This window comes from Bemisia tabaci, chromosome 1 (assembly GCF_918797505.1).
Source record: "Bemisia tabaci chromosome 1, PGI_BMITA_v3".
NCBI lineage: Eukaryota > Metazoa > Arthropoda > Insecta > Hemiptera > Aleyrodidae > Bemisia > Bemisia tabaci.
This window is the reverse complement of record NC_092793.1, coordinates 52,736,293-52,755,459: the sequence shown is the minus strand read 5'-3', so window position 1 is coordinate 52,755,459 and position 19,167 is coordinate 52,736,293. Positions and strand designations below refer to the sequence as shown.

The window sequence follows — 19,167 nt, the reverse complement described above, 5'->3', positions numbered from 1 at the left end:
GAAATTGGCAGCATTCATAGCGCATTGTTCATTGCCGGTGCTCCGATGCATATCTCGCTTTCCAGTTTCCAAACGGAGCTAATCACAAATCACGCCCAATTGATCCCGGAGGCTCCCAAACTGTGCGCGAATTTGCTCGAGATGTGCGCGAATAAGTGAGAAGTAGGCGAGTTTTTCACTGAATTCGTCAACCCAGTCGATCGACCGTCGATCGTTGACTCGATGACGATCGACTTGTCGACGCGTTCCCTTGCAACACCTCGTCGCACGCTCCGTCTCCTCAGGCTTCAGGGGCGCTCTCAAAATCACTTTTCCCGCGGTTTTTCAAAAAATTTGCCGGATTTTGAGGGAGTAATATTTCCTCAACTCAGTGTGCACGCAGAAGAAAAATCGAGTAGACTCGTGATAGAATTCACCATACATACTCGTAGTAAATTTTACCATACTCTTTTTAAATGCAGGTAAAAAGAGTCGGAAATAATGATCCCTTGTTGCGAAATATATTCCAAATGGAGATTAGATTTTTCAAATGACGTCATTTTCGTCATTGACCAATAATGCAGTCTACTGCATAAATTTTTAGTTGTGATAGACACTATATTTCTTGTTTAAGAGTTGATTTTCGAGACTCCTCGTCGTGAGATTCTTTTTCCTCGTTTTTAACCAGAAAACATTCTGCGTAGTATTTCGATACATCCTTTGTCTAGATACCCACCATGTAAGTATCCATATAGTGTTAAGAAATCACTCACGGGTTTACGGACATCCAACTCTCAATTCGGCATAATTGGGAAAATGTATTAAATTAATAAATGCATGTAATTAATGGAATATATTTAATTGAGGGTTTTTTCTGCTCTCCGTAAAAATTCGGTGTCACCTTTTCCCTCTTTTCAATGGTCAAGTTTATGTTGAACCACAAGAATTAAGTCGAAGAATGACGAATTGCCGACGCGACGGTGGTGCGTAAACAACATTATGACCCAGTCCAATTTACTAGGAACGCGCGAGATGGAAACGGCTGAACAGTGCTGTTCACGTTTGGGCTTTCGACGGCCGCGGCTCCTCTCTTGACGGCGAGGAAGAAGAAGGCGGAAAATAACAACGGAAACGAAGGAGTCAAACGACCAGCTGAGTGCGGCTAGAAATGGAATAAGTCATCAAACTCCAAATAAAGCGAAAGTTCAAAAAAATCATAACGACCAACGTAGTAGATCTAGTTCAGAGACACGGAAGCCGTTTGGCAAGGGCGCTCCCATCTGTATTGCTGCCGCGTTTCGGATCGATATCGATTTCAAGTACCTCTCTAGCGGGTTGATTATTGAAATTTTTAGATAAAGCTATAGACAACGCAGACAAAAGGAATATGGAGTGATCCTATTGTTTGAAAGGAATAGGCGTTTTAGACTAAAGGGGAAAATGATGGACTATCAGGCCCTCATTCCTCGGAACTGTTCAAAGCTCCCTGCAGATCAAAATATTCGTGCGAATGCTGCACATAACAGCTTAAACATTTTTTTTCCAATCCGATTTGGCATTTTTTTTTTTTTTGTGATTTTTTTTCTATTTATTTATCCTGACGGTTTGCTGTTCTATATTCTGTCACGGAATATGCAATTCTTGAACACTCTAAGATTTGATTTACGTCAAATTTGCAGACGATGCGATGTCAGGACCACAGACCATGTAATTATCGGTTACTTGTAATTGCAGGCAAATTCATTTATACCTAACTCAGTAATCAACGCTCACGCAAGATTTAATTTGCAGCGCATCTAGTCTAATGCCATGATCTTCGCCCGAGCTGTACTTTTTCCGGTCTTCCACGTAATTTCACTCTTGCGAGGGAAAACTGATGCCATGTAGGTGCATAAGAGTGAATTCAAACAAGGTAATTTCGAGTCATGCAGGAGGTAATTTCAAGCCTGACAAAAAAAGAAATGAAATTCGCCAGAAACCACGATGTAGTCACTCCATTGGCATGACAACAAATTTTTTGTGGAGTTTATCAATGCATCCCCCCCTGCTCCCTCCGCCCTTAAAGTTATATGAATCGGAGATTTTGTGCGCAAAACCCCCTTCATTGTGATCATGACCATTACTGAAAGCTCTCAGAACCCCTAAATTTTAATGTTTTGTTACAATTCGTTCTACTGTTCCATAGAGTCGATTCTTGTGATTTTCGTGATTTTCGTGATTGCCATCACCAAGTTATAGTCCTCAGCGAAACCCATTTCATTCATATTTTGGAAACACAACCCAGGCTTCTTTATATTACGTGATAACGTTGTGAATTTTCCAATGGGCCTGTTGCATGCAAGAAATACAGCCGTGCGAATAGACTTTTTAGAGGTTAAATGACACGAAAATTACGATGGTCACATTATAAAAGTCTGAAATACACTCCTTACTGCGCAATTTGCATTGTTAGGAACGCGCTTTTTCAAATTTCCCGCGTCTGGGGGCAGTTTTCTAACGGAAACAATTAACGGCAACTCGCGGCTATTTCCGGTCAACTAAAACTGACATAACCTAAAAATCGGAGCTCGTGACATCGTGAAATGAAATGTAGAAGGATTGCGTTGGATATTTAAAAGTTGATCGATTTGGTTACCGCATAAAGCGTATATGGACCACTGTAGGAGATCACGTTGGGTTTGTAAACAAACTGAAGGAAAAAATAACAACAACAACAACGACTCGGCATCTTCCGGAAATCACCGAGCCCGCCGTTTGCTCGTTTCCGGTGATTAGAAAACTGCCCCCAGACGCGGGAAATTTGAAAAAGCGGGTTCCTAACAACGCAAATTGCGCAGTAAGGAGTGTATTTCAGACTTTTTTAATGTGACCATCGTAATTTTCGTGTCATTTAACCTCTAAAAAGTCTATTCGCGCGACTGTATCTCTTGCATGCAACAGGCCCATTAAAACGATGTAATTGTTCATTCTTTGTCACAGTTCCAAGATCTACAGGGCCAATTTCCATGCCTCTTGAGGTTATCGACAGGAAACAGTTCCTGAATGAGCCCGCTCTATTTAGATTACCTCATGGAATCCTCAAAGTGGGACTTGCATTGAGAGCGCGCAGCGTCCTCCCGTGGGTTGAGCCACGTAGCGGCTAGGGGTCGTGCCCCCTCCCCCTAACATCGCGTACTCTTTTGTACACTAACTACTCTTGTACTCTTTTTGCCACTAATTTCAACGATAAAAACAACGAACAAGGTGCTTTGCGAAAAGTACAAGTAAAAGGTATGTTTTTGTTGTAAAATGTTAAGGAACAATAGAAATTCGACTATATAATGGATGAAAGTGTCATGACTGTCATGCAGTCAAAAATTTTTCCTGATCTCCGTCGGGAAAAAAATTTAACGGACAGGGACACGTAAAATTTGATGATACGAATGATGAAAAAGTCATCATCTGCGATTGTAGTAACGCGATGAATTCCTTTCAAACTTGACATCGTCCTCAGAAAAACACCCTGGTTTATGATCACTTTAATTTGCACGGCCTCGTTATATCGAAATCCAGCGTTGCTATTTTTAAGAAAATACAGGACACTCTGTGTGAGAAAGTCGTAATAGGTGCACATTCCTGGCGGAAATTTTGCAGCGTCACTGTCAAAACAAACTCGTAAATGCACAGATTTGTGCGGTGCAATGAGCTTCGTCACTACAACAGTAGCAGTCAATGTATCTGCAAGAGATTCCCTGTAATGGTTCGGTTTTCGCATTCCAAAGTAGGTACCACAAAAATTGAAACATAAGTGATGGATAAAATAATTGAAGACCGGCTCAAAGTGGCCTAAAAAGGAGCCCGCGACAATTCACAACAATAGCCAAAGTGCAAAACCACGTAAGCCCCAGTGCTTTGCGATATATCGATTGATCGGTCATTTAAACCTATGGAAAAGTATCGATAAACAGGGTGTTCGCAGCGAACACCTTAATAATCGATTGTTTACCGCAGCTTCAAATGGGGAAATATCGATAGATCGCAAAACACGCCACTCCACTGGTATGCCCATTATGGTGTTCCAAAATTTTCACTCCTATTTTATCATATCGAAGAGAAACAATTGTAAACTTTATAGCTTGAAATTGTCAAACAGCATTTTCCTAATCCAGAAGAAAAATCATGGAGGTTTTCCATGAATCACGATGACTAGTTCCCGTAAGAAAAAATGAAATGTTGCGAGAATTCTGCAACGTCGTAAACGGGGATAAGTGGTTTCACATTTTGGCCACCGACGAGCAGCTTCTGTTGACGCATCTCTCTTTTCGGTGACTCACTAAAGCTGCACCGCTGAGCCGGAAACAGTTCCTTGAAGATAACAATTATGTCAGCCCGGCGCGTCGCGGCGCCTTGAGATGAGCCGGGTGGCACACGTATGGGCTGCTTACTTTACTCTCGCGAATTGAGGATAGGTACCGTTCGTTGGCGACGCCATTTTGCGAAATTAGAGAGTTGTGTTTTTCCTAGATGCCTAGTCCCCGCACAGCGCTATTATATGCTACTCAATAACGTATGCAGAGCAACTACTGTTCGCAAAATGACGCAAGACTCTTCGCGAGAAAGTTAGGACAAACCCAGCGCTTTACGTAAAACTCGTGCTCCTTGGCGGTTTTTTGGCTTCATCAATGAGAAGCCACCATTGAGCAATTATGAATCACATGGATGGTTAAAAGTCTCTTCCGTGCGCTCAAACTGACATCAAACTGAGTACTTAACGTTAGTGGAACGAGCTATTAGAAGAGGTTGGACATAAAATTTCTAACTGAAATTGCAGATTCTGATGTTTATTGTGTCCTGATGCAATTTTAAAGGGTGATTTTGTGAGGAAAATTCACGAAAAACCCAATGGAACTACTTTTTTTAAACTTCTCTGTTTCATATTTAAACTTTCAAATTTTCCGAATTTTGTCCAACTTCTCCCATTGACTCGTTCCACTGTGCGTCAGTCCAGGGTATCGATGCGGATATGGACTGTTGAACCTCAAAGGTCAACGAGCTGATGACTTTTTGATCAAAAAATCCAAATCAACTCTCACCGAAAAGTAAGACAAGGGCTAAAGTGGACGTATTTCTGCTGCGTTGATGGAACCAGAGACAGTGAGAAAGAAGGGGTGTGCTCGTTTGTCGCAGAGAAGCTCGTTTAAGAATGAATGGGAATTATAAAGCGCCAATGACGTCAATGGCGACGATCGGGCTCGACGATCTCAGCGATGCCGCATTAACTCATGAGCCCTGTCCACAACGCTCTTTTGCCATGTCCACGACTCATAAGCAGTTGGCGCTTAGTTTCGTTTGGTGGGATACAGGATCCCGCTTTTACATTGCCCCGAGGGGAATCACGCCCACTTTTACATGGTCTCTTATCCAGCTTTCTAGAGCGCACTCCATATCGACGGTGAAACTACCAAACCACGTATCTCGGTTTGCGACGTCGCAGACTTCCTGTCATACTTTATTTTTTAAATGAAAAACTACTTAACATCCAGTCTTGAAAATTTCTGTGATTTTTCCTCTTTTTGCGGAGAAAATTCCGTGAAAATTTCAAGGAATGATATTGATTTGGTCTACTTCAAAAAAATAAAATGTGAGCGTAGATTTTTAAACACCGCAAATCGAGATACGTGGTTTGGTAGTTTCACCGTCGATATCCCACTCGTCTATAGTTCCGTTTAGCAGAAATACCTCCAAGTACGACACTACGTAACTCCGAATTTCATGGGAGTTCATCAGAAACAAATTCTTTTTTGCAAACCATAGTGCGAGAAGATGCCATAAGATTGCATCGGGTCCTGAATTCTGATGAGTATTCTTTTTTTGCAAGGGTGAAGTCATATTTTCAGTGGCAGCGGAATTTCTAATCCGCGGTCTAAATCGTGCAACTCACGCCACGATTTTGCTGCATTCTAAGATTTGCGGTCGAAGTGTCAACCCGCAAGTACAATTTGAGACTCTCTTAATCTAAAACGAAAAAACACAGCTGTACGGATTGATTAATTTGATGTCAAAGTGTCAACCCGCAAATACAAGTTGTAACTCTCTTAATCTAAAACGAAAAAACACAGCTGTGCGGGTTGATTTATTTGTTGTCACATCAGTGCGTAAGCTGCCAACTTTGAGACATCATTTAAAAAAAAACTTTCCCCCCGAATAATTGAGAAGATTTGGTTTTTGGGCGAGCGGAAAATTTGAATTTTCTGATTTGAATACCTATCTCATTTTCAGGTTGAATGTGGACTTTTAGAACATGTTTAACCGTGACATTTTGATGCGAGGAAACATAATGTTATGTTACTTCAATTCTTCTTAATCGAGGTCTTGTGGGCCATTGCTCCTTCCTCAATGTACCCTGTGCTTGACAACTGATCAGTGATATAGAGTTGTGCTCTATGAATTTCAGACAGCTAATTTATAGACCGAATTTCATGTGCTAAACCAATTTTATATGTGTGCAAAACAATGAACTGCCACTAGACGGGGGCCCGGAAATTTTGTGTGTCCATTCGCGCGACGAGGCCCCGCTCCGACCCATTTCCGCCTTTCAAACCTGGCGACACCGTACATACATTGACCGGTTCATTGGGTCTCAAGTCAGACAGCAGACATTGATGACGGACAAATTAATGAGAGTTTCGGAAAAGATGGCGGTCGAGGCCCCCCAAGGTTCCGACTTATCGTGAATGGAAGTATTGCATACAAAAATACCCACAATCCCGCTCGGTTTCCAGCCAAGCTTACCCTCCATCACGAAATTTTATCGTAATATTGTTTCAATATTATCATTATTTCATAACACTTCCATTCAAATATTATTTCTGATCATTGAAAATATTTTTTCGATTTTTACAAAATAGTATGTAACAATGTTGTAACAATTTTTTTTCTTTCTTTTTTTTTGTTGAAAAAAATTTAGTAGTATTATACAAATAATAGAAAGAATATAGATGTAAAAAAGTTTCACAGAAATATACTGAAAGCTATCAGGCAATATTTGTTTGACAACGACTTTGAACATTTTGCTGACGAAAATTTTTCAAATAAATACAATGCTCTTTCAATAATAGGGGCATTTCTTGAATAAACATAGGTATTGCCTACTAAAGGCTGCGGTGACATTTTCGAGCTGTTTCTCATTTAAAATACGCAAAATTTTAACACTCGCGCAAAATTTCCATTCAATCGGACCAAATTCAAAATCAGCTTGGTATGGTGAGAACAAATGATGAATTCGCAAGGCTCTACATACCCTCTCGTAAAAACTTTACGTAGGATTTTGAAGGTGCTTCCATTATCCGGATTTTTAGAAGAAATAGAGGGGTGTTTTACGAATGAAACAGTCTAACAGAAAATATCCCAGGGTGGAACACATGAGCAATTGAGATATCATGGTATTTTAGAGTCTCAGAGCCCCAGGAACATTTTAGCTCATATTTCGACTTCAAAGTTGTTCAATCGTGTCATATGTTCTCTAGAAATAATCCAACTTGACACGTGTTGAACGCATTATCATAAAAATATCATCCGACTCTCCCATGAGCGATACTCTTCAACCGTCAATACATACCCGATTTTCCTTCGAAAACTCGCGAAATACCTACGCGTTGTCTCGTGTGACCTAGCAGTCGTGAACAGGAGCGCAAACACAAGTTCCCGCTGTGCAATTTTGTCAAACTATGAGCAGAATCAGCTCAATTTCCGCAGTGCTGAGGGGGCATATGCACCTATTAGTGGTCTAAAGGGCAACACCGCCCGCGGGTCAATCGTACGGTGGCTCTTTCACTGCTTCAACTTTTGACAAAGCTAGTTACATATAGGGTAATCGGATGAGGTCGACTTTTTGTCCGCGTCGCGCGGTGCGCCAGCCAAGGTTCCGTCCATTCCGATTCACGAGATTTCGTTGCGAAACCCGCAGATGAAAGCTACTTCAACTTCGGATTAATTATCTACCTTACCCAGCGAACAGATTTACCTTTATAAATAAAATAAAAATACCCCCCCTCCCCCGTCGTATGATTTCCCAACAACTCCGATGAAAATTGATCGGCATTCAAGAAACTACAAAATCATGAGATTTTAAAAGAAAATCTGAGTATTGACATTATTTGCTGAAGTGGACGACATATTACTGTCTTATTTTAGAAACGACGTATGTGCAACAAATGTTCCTGCGCAGGCAGATATCCTTCATTTTCTTCCTCCTCATTGTACTCTCCTTCCTTCTCGCCTCCCTAATTGTTCTACATTTTTCCCTTTTTGTTTCCTTCTCATCAGTTTCTATTTCTTCCACCAACTTTTCCTTCTTTCCTCCTTCTCTTCCTCACATTTTTCTCTTCTTCGATCTCTCCTCCTTACTTTTCTTCTTGACGAATTCTTCCAGCTTTCTTCCTCAAGCAATTGTGGCATGTGAGAAGGATACCACTATTTGGCCCCGCGGGAGCTCGTGATGCCTACACTGAACACTGAAGGCAAACTGACAATGAGCTGAAGTTATAGATATGACCCATAAAACTTCTTCTTCTTCTTCTTCTTCTTCTTCTTCTTCTTCTTCTTCTTCTTCTTCTTTGAGGGTTTAATGGCTTTATACTCCAATGTGGAGCCCACAGCCAAGTAACCCATGAAACAAACATGCATGTGTTGTAATGTGTCGTGACGTATTTTTGAGGTTTTCCTTGGTGTTGAAAAAATTCCCTGATAATTCTCGATTTTCCAGGTTGCGGTCATAGGCACTCTATTTCTCGTATTTTTTGACAAAACATACGTCCTACGGTTAAAAATTTTAAAGACTAGTTGGGAGGACCCACGGCGTGTGTCTTCCGGGGGAGGGGGGGGATTCCATAACCCCCCCCCCCCCAGCCCTGGCACGGACCCCTTAGAGGTACACGCCATCCGGACCTTTTTCCACCAGTCCAGCCGTGATCAGTTCTCGCGCGCGGGAACTTGGTCTCCACCGGACGTTTCATAGGATTGTTCCCAGGAAAATATATCACTTGCGAAGTTGGGAAAAATATTGAGTTAATCAATACTAATCACAGCACCAAGTAAAGTCCTCGTGGAGTCCTAAGAGCAACTTTGAGAGAGTAAAAAGAAATTTTGGCGTTTTATTAAACGGGGGAAAAGCCCAGAAGTTTCATTCCAGCTGTTCGAACTTGGGACAAATCCTATGAAACGTCTTTTGGAGACCAGGGGCCGAATTTTGTTGGTCCTTCCTCCGTACTTAAATATACCTAAGACGAGTCGCAACTGCGCTTAAGTTCGGCTCAGCGCTTCTGATTAGCCGGCGGTGCGGTTTGGACTCATCGATTTATGTTGCACCTCTATGTGAAAGAACCGACAAAATTCGGCCCAAGGCCTACCGCTCGAATGTATGTATAACCGCCCCATTTAAAATGGATGGATGGATCCGCATCGGAGCTCGCCTATTTCGGGAGCGCTGAGAAACGGACGCCCCGATCTGAAGCTCGCAAGCTCGGCTCATCGGCACAATCAGTCCGGCGCGAGGAACCTGCACGCGCGAGCAGTGATAACAAAGCTCACGACGGTCAACACTCAACAGTTCGCGGCGCAGTTTCCGTTGTCACTTAATTGATAGCGCCGTTGTCAGATATCGAGTCGGTCTTCAATTGCTAAGGTGTAACTGACGGGTAACTCATTCCATCCGGTGATAACATGGGGGCTCCGGCAAAATACTTAATATGCACTTCGTTGGCAATTAACTGGTGGTCTAGCTTCTAGAACGCAGGTATGGTTTAGCTTCCACATGCGATATTTGTGTTTTTCGCCGCGTTTTCATCCATGTACTTGGTTAGTTGCGCATATCGTAGAGTTGTGTGGGAACACTACCAAGTCACCAAGAAGAGCAGTAAGTCCATGCGTAAGAAAACCCCGTTCATTTAAAAGCGTGTCAAGTAATTTCTGCTATTTTCATGAAGAGTTTGCTCATTTCGTACATTTTGGAGAATGTCTCTTGTTAATTTGTGTTTAAAAAAGGCTATGATATTGTGTTAAGGAGAAACGGCGTATGGTCACTCAAATGTTGTCCAATCTTTCCCAGATAAAATAATTATTTTCGGGGTGAGTTATGAATGTTTTTCCTTAATATTCACCGAAAAAAAGTGAGGTTGATTTAACAATATAGATGTAAAAAAAGTGTGCGAGAACTTACAAACTGCTGAATCGCCCGATACAGTAGTTACTTTAGCAATGCCGAGATGTAAAAATAACAGCTGTGACGGGTAATTTAGCATTTTGTATGTTCTCGCACACTTTCTCTACATCCAGAATGTTAAATCAACTTCACTTTTTTTTCGGTGTTTCAAATTAATTTGCGGAGAAATTGATGGGGGGGGGGGATTCATGGAGTTCCTAAAAAATGTGTGTTTTATCGATAGAAATTCGACAACGTCCGAAAGCTCATGAGGCGTTTTTTGGTTGCACGGTAGTATGACGGTTGCATTTTTCACCCACGAACCTCTTCAAAAAGTTTGCATCTTTTCGTTCCGGACCGCTGTGGGTTTCACATCCTTCGGACTTCGGTCCTCTCAACTCGCGCCGCTCCTCTGACGTGCAGGATGTAACTGAATTTTGGCATGAGCTCTGTCTTCCGTACAAATACACGCTTTACAGGGCGCACGTGGGAATATAGATACACTCTTACGCTGGAGAAGTCACAATATATATGCACGCGGTCATTTCATGAAGGTAGCTGATTGGGCGTAGGTGGAGGGACGTTGACGCGGCAGTACTCCCGCGCAGATAAAAACGCGTAACTTGCGAACGATTGTGATTGAAGTTACGCGATTATGTTAGTTAGCAGGACAGTGGGCGGGTAGTCGCAGAGCACAGACCGGAATCCTTGCACTGACATTGATTCACCTGTAGCCGTGGTCCGTGGATGCTGATTGTTGCGGTCGATAACGGCGCCGTACGTGAACGACTCCGCAACCCGCTCAACATAGAATCAGCGATTAGCCTCCGACTTATAATGTAATTTGAAAATGAATCAAGCAAGGCTAAGTTTTTTAAACAAATGCTTAGAAGAATTCAAAAAATTTACAAAACTGTTCGGAAAATATTACTAATCTACTTAGGTACTTTATAATTAATTGGCTGGAATTTTATATTCATCTCTGAACTGACGGGACGCTGATCAGTAAAATATTCTAGCATTCTTATGCATATTTACTATCTATTCCTCATCTCATTAGAAACAAGCTTTCCAATTGTCATTCACCGCCAGCTAGTTTGCAACAAACATCAAAGAGTTGCACGTACCTCAATGGTAAAGCACTAAATGTTTGGGAGATTCGGGCCTTAAAGCCTAGCTTCATATCGACAAGTTATTTGCTACGTGAAGCAATAAAAGTTTGAGAGTAGGTCCATAAAATGGTAAATAAAAGCCAGCGAATTGGCGGAATAATTTCAAGGTAGGACGTAGTATTTCATGAGATTGACACTAAGTACCTTCATTAGCTGGAAGTGGTTCTCGCTTTCTATTAACACCAAAAATAGACAGGACACCGGTCTATCGCTGCATGGGTGGATACCTGCAATCTGCATGCTCAAACAGGTATCTCTCAATTTTCATGGGAGCATTTTACAATCACCAGCTTTGAATCATTCCAAAATTATCAAGGGTGAGTATCTTTAAAATACTAAAACACATTTCTTAACCTTGGCTTTCAACAAACGACGCCATAAAAAAAAAAAAAAAAAAAAAAAAAAAAATCGTACAGATTAAGGTTTAGTGGTAGATTAGGGCTTAAATTTTTCCTGCGTTTAAATAATAGATAATGTTGAGAAAGAAATTGATAATTCCTTTTCCACTAATGAATTTTGACCAAAAACTGTAGCGGGCGATAAGACAACACTTTAAGATGACGCAACACTTCCCAAATTAGTCCTTCAAGCCAAAGCTCCATCCCTCAAACGAATGTCTCTCCCTACTCCCCCCTCAGCCGATGGTATACCGTCAAACGGCGATTCCGGCATGTCTTCTCCCCCTGTGTCCTAATTTTTTAGTTCTATTTTTGATTTTGGTCCTCCTCTTGATTCAAATTTCTTTCGTTGTATTCTCAAATCTTCTTGATGTCCACTGTGACTTTCTTTTTTACTAACCTCATTTTGTATTCTTTTTAATGAAAAAAAACGGACAAATAAAAAAATAGAAATAAAATTTTAAAAAAACCCTCGCTGAAGTTTACTCAAAAAATCTCATCAATGTCCCGCAAAAAGTCTCGCAGGAAATCTCCCCGCATGGAATCGAATGCTTGAGATTTTTATTTATACCCATTCGAAAAAGACCCGGAGCACGGCAGTTGACTTCAGAACATCGAAAACAAGCTCCTGAAACAGAGCATCGACAGTAAGCACGATCAAATCGTTTGTGAGGACGGAGGAAATGCATTTGAGTTCCTGCCATGCAGCTCGTACTAATCAGTCAATTGAGCCAGGTTGGCCATTATGTAATTGCGCGGTAACGGACGTATGCCTCTGCCACAACCTCCCACACCCCCTCTCCCGGCCCCTTGACCCCCCCTCGCGCCATTCTATGCCCCCCTTGACCCCGCGCTCCCCCCCCCCCCGAGGCCTCCGCTTAGCGTGCAGTGCCGCTTCACTCACTTGAAATGTATACTTCCAATCAATCTTGGACTTTCGCGCGAGTCACATGACGTGCAGAAGAGCACGACAGTTTAACGATAAGCTGGAAAAAGTTTAGCTGGGCAACATTGACATCTGGTTGGAGGCGAATCTTTTTAGTGGTAGCCGCTGTCCTGGGGCCTTAGAATCCCTTAGAACGATCGAATGACCCTGCTCCTAAAAGGAAAGGAAATGTCAATAAATACCTCTCGGATCATACAGGTAATACTCTTCGTTCATCGTTTCGCAAGATGTCTGACCTCCGAAATAAATAGAATTGAGATCCGTAGGATCAATGGCAATTATTCCCACTTTTTCAGACTTTCAGAGAAAATGTTTTCGAGGAACGCTTAACAAAGTTAATCCAGAAATAAGTCATTTGCGAATTTTTCTTCGTTGCATACCTATATATTCTGAGCAACAATACCGAATAGAAAGTCATCGACAAAAATGAAATGCTAGATTCTGGGAATTCAAACATAACTACGGCTAGCAGTGAAGCAAACATCTAAGGATCGCCACTCACCAGCAAAATGAGTGGCATGTAATTGTTAAAGCAGCATTTTTCGGTATGAAAAAGCAAGCAATTCACCTGAGAAATGTTGAAACAAGATCTGACACATTCGGTCTTGCTTGTGATTTTATGTAGGTACTTCTGATTTCACTTGATATTGGAGCCAGTTATTTATCAAGCTCCAAACGTCAAAAACTCAAAAGCAGAAAAATCATGATTCCAGATCATTTTTATCACTTTTTACATAAAAAAGGCCAATTATGCCGTTCAATGATTTAGTTTTTAAATTTTGGAGCTATTTTGAGTATAAGGCCATGTTCTAGTTTCTTTCAAAAGTTTTAAAAGTTTGTAGCTCTTCCATGGTGCTGATGGGCGCTTACCTTTGGGCAAATTTCATTTTTCCGCCAGCTGGTGCATTACCCCGCTTAGAATAAAGATATTCAAAAAAGTCAATTTTAAATTTATTGGACCTGCTCCCTTTCAGAAACAACGCGTTTTAGTTTCATTAAAAGCATAATCGGTGAATGCCATACTTGAATATAAAATTTTCAATTACATTTATCATCGGCTCTTTTGATTCTCTCCCATTTGTTTTCAAAAGGGAATGTTTTTGCATGAGCCTTGGCTTGCATAAAAGGACCTGCTAACTGAAACTCATCGAGGAATGGACCTATTCCCTTTTGAAAACAACAGATTCATTTGCCTAATGGTGAAAAATTAGAACAGCTAGACCCCTGCACTCCTGCAGCCTCGACCAGAATTTTTTTTTTCCTACCTGGCGACGATTGTGTCTGTGATAATGATTGTGACCGGACACGCTATGTTGGTGAGCTGGTCAGTACTACACCGGTTATCGGAGCCTCCACCCCCCATCTGGTAGACCAAGGTCACAGCGAAAGACCGCGGTGGGGGAGGGGGTACGTAGGAGGGGGATAGGATCAGCTGTTCAACAGAAGTGATTCAGCGAAGATAATGCGGTGTCCCAGTGACATAATATCTTGTCTCACTCACCGTCACCATGCGCCTCTCATGATTTGCGCGCGAATCGAGAGCGATTTTTCCTGTTTTTAACTCACCGTGCCTTGTTGGTGCGAACTTGTGCCACCAATTTTAAAGCTGAAATCTGAAATTCAAGCATATTCTCAATTATTTTACAGTCTCTAATTTCACAAGACATCACAGTATACATAACAGAATTTATTTTCAGATTCCGTGAGGTCGATTAAGTGGGATATCATCTTTCTCCGGAGGCTCTACGTCAATTTTACGACCAAAAAGAAATTTGTTGAGGGGGCACTGGCTCCTTTTTTAGAGGACGTTTTTGAGCCTAGGTTGGGTGGATTTCGGATTTTTAGGGGTACTTCTTATTGAAATATTCCATGGATTTCAATTCTGGTACAATTTAATCGCAATTTAGTTGGGAGCCTTAATTACATTTAGAAGCTCACCCCCCCCCCCCCTATCGCCCAAGGGAGACTGGCAGGGTTTCAAAACTATGAAAGAATTCCTTGGGGGTCGATTCTCTATCCAACTCACTTCGAGTGACCGAAAGGTATCGAGAAAAAAGCGTAGCATGTGTGATCTGAAACACTCCATTCTGAGGACTTCAACGCGTGGATAGGAAAAAAGAGATATGTAATAATAACACAAAAAAACCGATCTTAATTCTAACGGCATCAAAATATGAGACCGTATGAGATTCACATCGAGTGAAAACCAACGCGATATAGTCTAGTTTCAAGTGAGCACTGCATTTGAGGATCAGAAACCTTAACCAATGGATCGCGGAGATAATAAAATTAAATACGACTAAATGAGGTAAATGAAGAAAATAAAAAGTCCACTAGGTTGATTGCTCCTCCATTTTTTACGGGAATTATCGTCGCATACTAAACAGTTGACATTAGAAGGTATAGATTATTTCCTCGGTTGACTGTTGCCCTCGGATTTCTCGGGAAAAATTATCCCCATCTCCGACGGTAGCACGGTTATACAATTTGACCTATTTGATGGTAATCAAGGGAGCAGACAAGTGCTGACACATCTACTGTTTATACCTGTTCACCTTTGGTATGATGATTCATTTGATCCATTTCATCTGTGGGTCGAACTGTAAACTGTGATGGAAGCGGTAGCTCAGCTTTGCCATATTACCTTCAAAATTGATTTTTTTTTATTTTTTACAAATTTTTATATAACCCTCAGGGGTTTTGCCACCGACAAATTCCGGTTAGGAAACATGTATCAGTGCTTAAAGTCGTACCTTGTTTAATGGTCTATGGTGTTGGTTCGTTCTCCTTCGATAAAATAAAATGAAATCATAGATTTTAAAGCATTGCAAACGAAATAAGCGTTCCTACAGTTTTACTGTTGATATATGTGCCATTGTAAAATAAGAGGATGGCGTGGTCTACCACGATTGTAGGTAAAATGTGCGACTTTTGGACGGATTGATTTTCTGGAAAATTAAACGGTGAAATCACTCAAATGAGATTCTGGAAGCGACGCAACTGACCTATTCCGCAACTTTCCGGTAGATTTGTCCACACTGTCATAGTTGGAGAGTGCAAAACGTATGTCGTACGTAAAGATTCAAGGTGCACATCGGAGGTAGAGGAGAGTCGCCCTGTCCCTCAGGGTCGATACCGAGGAACTTGGAATAAAAAATAGAGGGAACACGGCCACGGATGAAATTCCGCACAGGCTCGGGTAGATCCTTTCGAGATATTCCCTTGAATGAACCTTTGTCCTTTCAAACTCAATCAAATTTCCATCAGTGACGTATCAAAGGACATCTTGAGCCACGGCGAGGAATAAATATGATAACTGCCGAGCAAGTAATTGCTTTGCTTTAGTACAAGTGTAATTAGAGAATTAGGGCCGTATTTGTAGTCGTTCCTTAAATAACTCATTTTTGAAGGAGATCCTATATGATTGAAATAATAAGAAAGGCTCAAATGGATACTTTAAAAAGACGTAAAAAGGGGCATTTAAAAGGTTAACAATTTTGAAGAATCGATACGAAAATTCAACACAGTTACTTTGAAAATTTGAATGAAAATTATTTTACTTTGACAGAGTTGAAGGTATTGTATGAACCTGCCTTTTAAAATTTTCAAAACCTGCAAAAGATTCCCCTACATATTTTGTATTTTTTGTAGTGGCAAATAATTGTAATCCTCTGGAAGGATCTATTTCCAAGCTTAGACTATTGATTTTGACTCAAAATTCTTTAAAATTGTCCTTTTCATGATGCCATTCGTTCAGGATCTTTTTAAACCTCTCTTAATCACAATTTTAACAGCATGGAGCCTCCTAAATGAATAAGAAGCTTTTTCATGAACGACTATGAATACGGTCTTTGGATTTGTGATTGTTATTGCTTTTAACTGATCAGCATACACACTCTTTTGTAGTTTTGCATCGTTCGTGGAATATCACATATTCCCTAAGATGAAGAAAACAAAAATTTGAACAAAAACGAAAAGTAGATTTATTATCTTTTTTCCTTTATCGCGTGGACTTTTTCTTCACCATAGACTCAAAAATGTCTTGCAGTAGGTACTCTAATTTAATTAACGGTACTCACGGGATCCTTAAAATAATTTGGAAAGAAAGTCTCTTACAGATCTTTAAAAAGTGTTTAAATTCTATCACAATACCATTTAGAAAACCCCTTTGATATATTTGCATCAGACGGAAATCCATACTTAACAATCAACAATGACTATGGAGTATGGACTAGCGTTTGACCTCTACTTCGTGTGGAAGTATCGATCCATTCAGATTCGGAAAAGAAGGAAAGAGAACCATAGGTGGGGCGACGAAGGGAGAGAGAAGGGGGAACATAAAAATATAATGATCTACATAAAAAATCAATGTTATTAGTTGGATTGGTGGGGTGAATATGCGGTGTGTGCGATGAGAAAAACCATTCACTTATGATAATGCGTCTCTCGGCTCAGCCGCACGTAAGTATGTAAAACGGCGCGACGCGGCGGCGGCAAATATGTGCAACCATTGACCATTATCATTGTCAATCCGTCAATTGCTGATTGTCGATCGTAAACCTTGCTCCGGTTTAAGGTCAACCGTTTGGCCACTCCGCGTCCCGTGCGCGGTTGTGTAGTGCCATGAACGTTTACTTTGTAAACCGCCCCCGCATCCCTGCCGGTTTGACGGGTCAGTTCTGAGTTGAAGGAGGAGAAAGAATAAACTTCATCGGCCAATTGATATATGAAATGTATGCTCGGCAGAAATAATCGAACGAGAATTCGCTAATATACACGAGCTATTGAAAGCAAAATTTTAAAATCGAACCTCTGAGATTACACTGAAAAAAAAAAAAAAAAAAACACATTGAATCTAGAGTCCAAACCCTTAAAAACACCGATAAGGAAAATACTCTTGATTCAATCAGATTTAAGCTTAAATCAAGAACCAAGCCTCTTAATTTGAGCGGATTTCCTTTTGATTTAAGCTTAAATCTGATTGAATCAAGAGTCCTTTTTCTTGTCAATGTTTTCAAGAGTCTGGACTCTAGATCCAATGTGTTTTTTTTTTCTTTTCCAGTGTATAGACTTAAAAAAACTGTAGTCCTACGAATAGGAAGATGAATCTATACTTTATTTGATAAAGACTTATGTGGGAACTAATCCCCATTTTCAACGGATACTTTAAGTGATCGTAATGGCAGTGTTATTGAATGTTAGCTCTGATGCTTGTTGGTCGAGAAATCTCGACCGCGGATCGTTATCACGAAAAATTTGGCCAATCATCTGCAGTCGCTACGTTTCTATCCACGCGTCGAAGTCCTTTCCGTGTTTTGCAAAGCGTGAAATACATACTCGCGTGTAACAAACGTTAAATTGTGCCAACTTCGGCAAAAATGACACAAAAAAAAGATAGTATGGAATACTAGAAATAGACACACCCTATACTGCCGAGCGGCGAGTTCAAATATTAGAGCCAAACACAGAGCGGAGAGGCTTGCTGCCAGCGCGACACGCGCACTGGCGCCTACAAACCTAACTGGGATACTTCACGCATTGCGAGCGGTGGAGAATTCTACTGGTCGACTCTTTTCCGTTAGAGTAATCACCCCGGTAGTTGTCCTAACTACCTTGCCGGTATCTAAGGCATCAACCGCGGTAGGAAAGACAACTACCTTGTGTCTGCTTTCGCACGGTAGTAGAAACAACCATCCGAATAGCTGGCGCAAAAATCCGCTATTGCACGGAAGTTGAGAGCGTCCATTTTTGGCTCTCAATACCACCGTGTATTCTTCTCGTAAAAGTTTCGGGCCTTTTTGCGTGACTCGAATCCATTTCTTTTGAAATAGGCCTGTTTCGGTGCACGATATGGCAATGGCGCTCTCGCGTGACTCCATATATCTTCTATTTCCCATATCATTAAAAGAAAAATTCAATCATACCGTTTGATTTGGCGACGATGCTTCCACATCAGTTTGCCAGACACAGTGGCTCCAAGTCATGCACCTGGCTAGATTTGAAGGCTGATTTGCCGTGCTGTGCCGAAAATAATCATGAACCGAGTAGAGAATGTATTGCGTTTACGTGGTTTTTTTTTTAGAGACGGAGCATTGCGCTGTGAAGGGCTAATTTTCAACTTCGCTTCTTGCACAAAAAAATGAAAATGATGAAGATTTTTAGTCGTCGCAGTGCCTATCTGATAAATCCGGATCATGCCCAATGTGCGATCCTTAAGAGAATGAAGTTGGCTTAATGTGCGATAACATATTTCACTCTAAGATGAACTACCACTTAGCATCAAAGCCATCGAGCATCAAGGAACTTGCCGTTCACTGAGATAAATTACGCGCATTAGTCTATTCATCATTATAGCAGCTTTGCTCTCCCGTAGAGCATTAAACTTGTCCTGACTCTCGTTCGCAAGGATATAAAGTCTAATTGTTTAAGTTTTTTTCTGTTATGAGTCACCGATTTAGAAGAGGGACAAGGCGTGTTTTCCGCGAAGTACATTCA

At 41.1% G+C, this 19,167-nt stretch overlaps 1 protein-coding gene across 2 annotated transcripts in view; it reads left to right on the top strand.

Moving 5' to 3' along the window:
- Positions 1 to 19,167, top strand: part of LOC109044786 (facilitated trehalose transporter Tret1) — a 56,716-nt gene that overhangs the window by 11,649 nt on the left and 25,900 nt on the right. Inside the window, exon 1 of one of the 2 annotated variants that reach the window (XM_072303051.1) lies at positions 12,826 to 12,870. The exons of the other annotated variant lie outside the window; for it this stretch is intronic. Within the exon in view, the coding sequence (XP_072159152.1) occupies positions 12,841 to 12,870 (30 nt within the window). The 5' untranslated portion in view covers positions 12,826 to 12,840. Of the gene's footprint in view, positions 1 to 12,825; positions 12,871 to 19,167 lie in introns of those variants that run through there. 2 annotated transcript variants of the gene reach the window in all.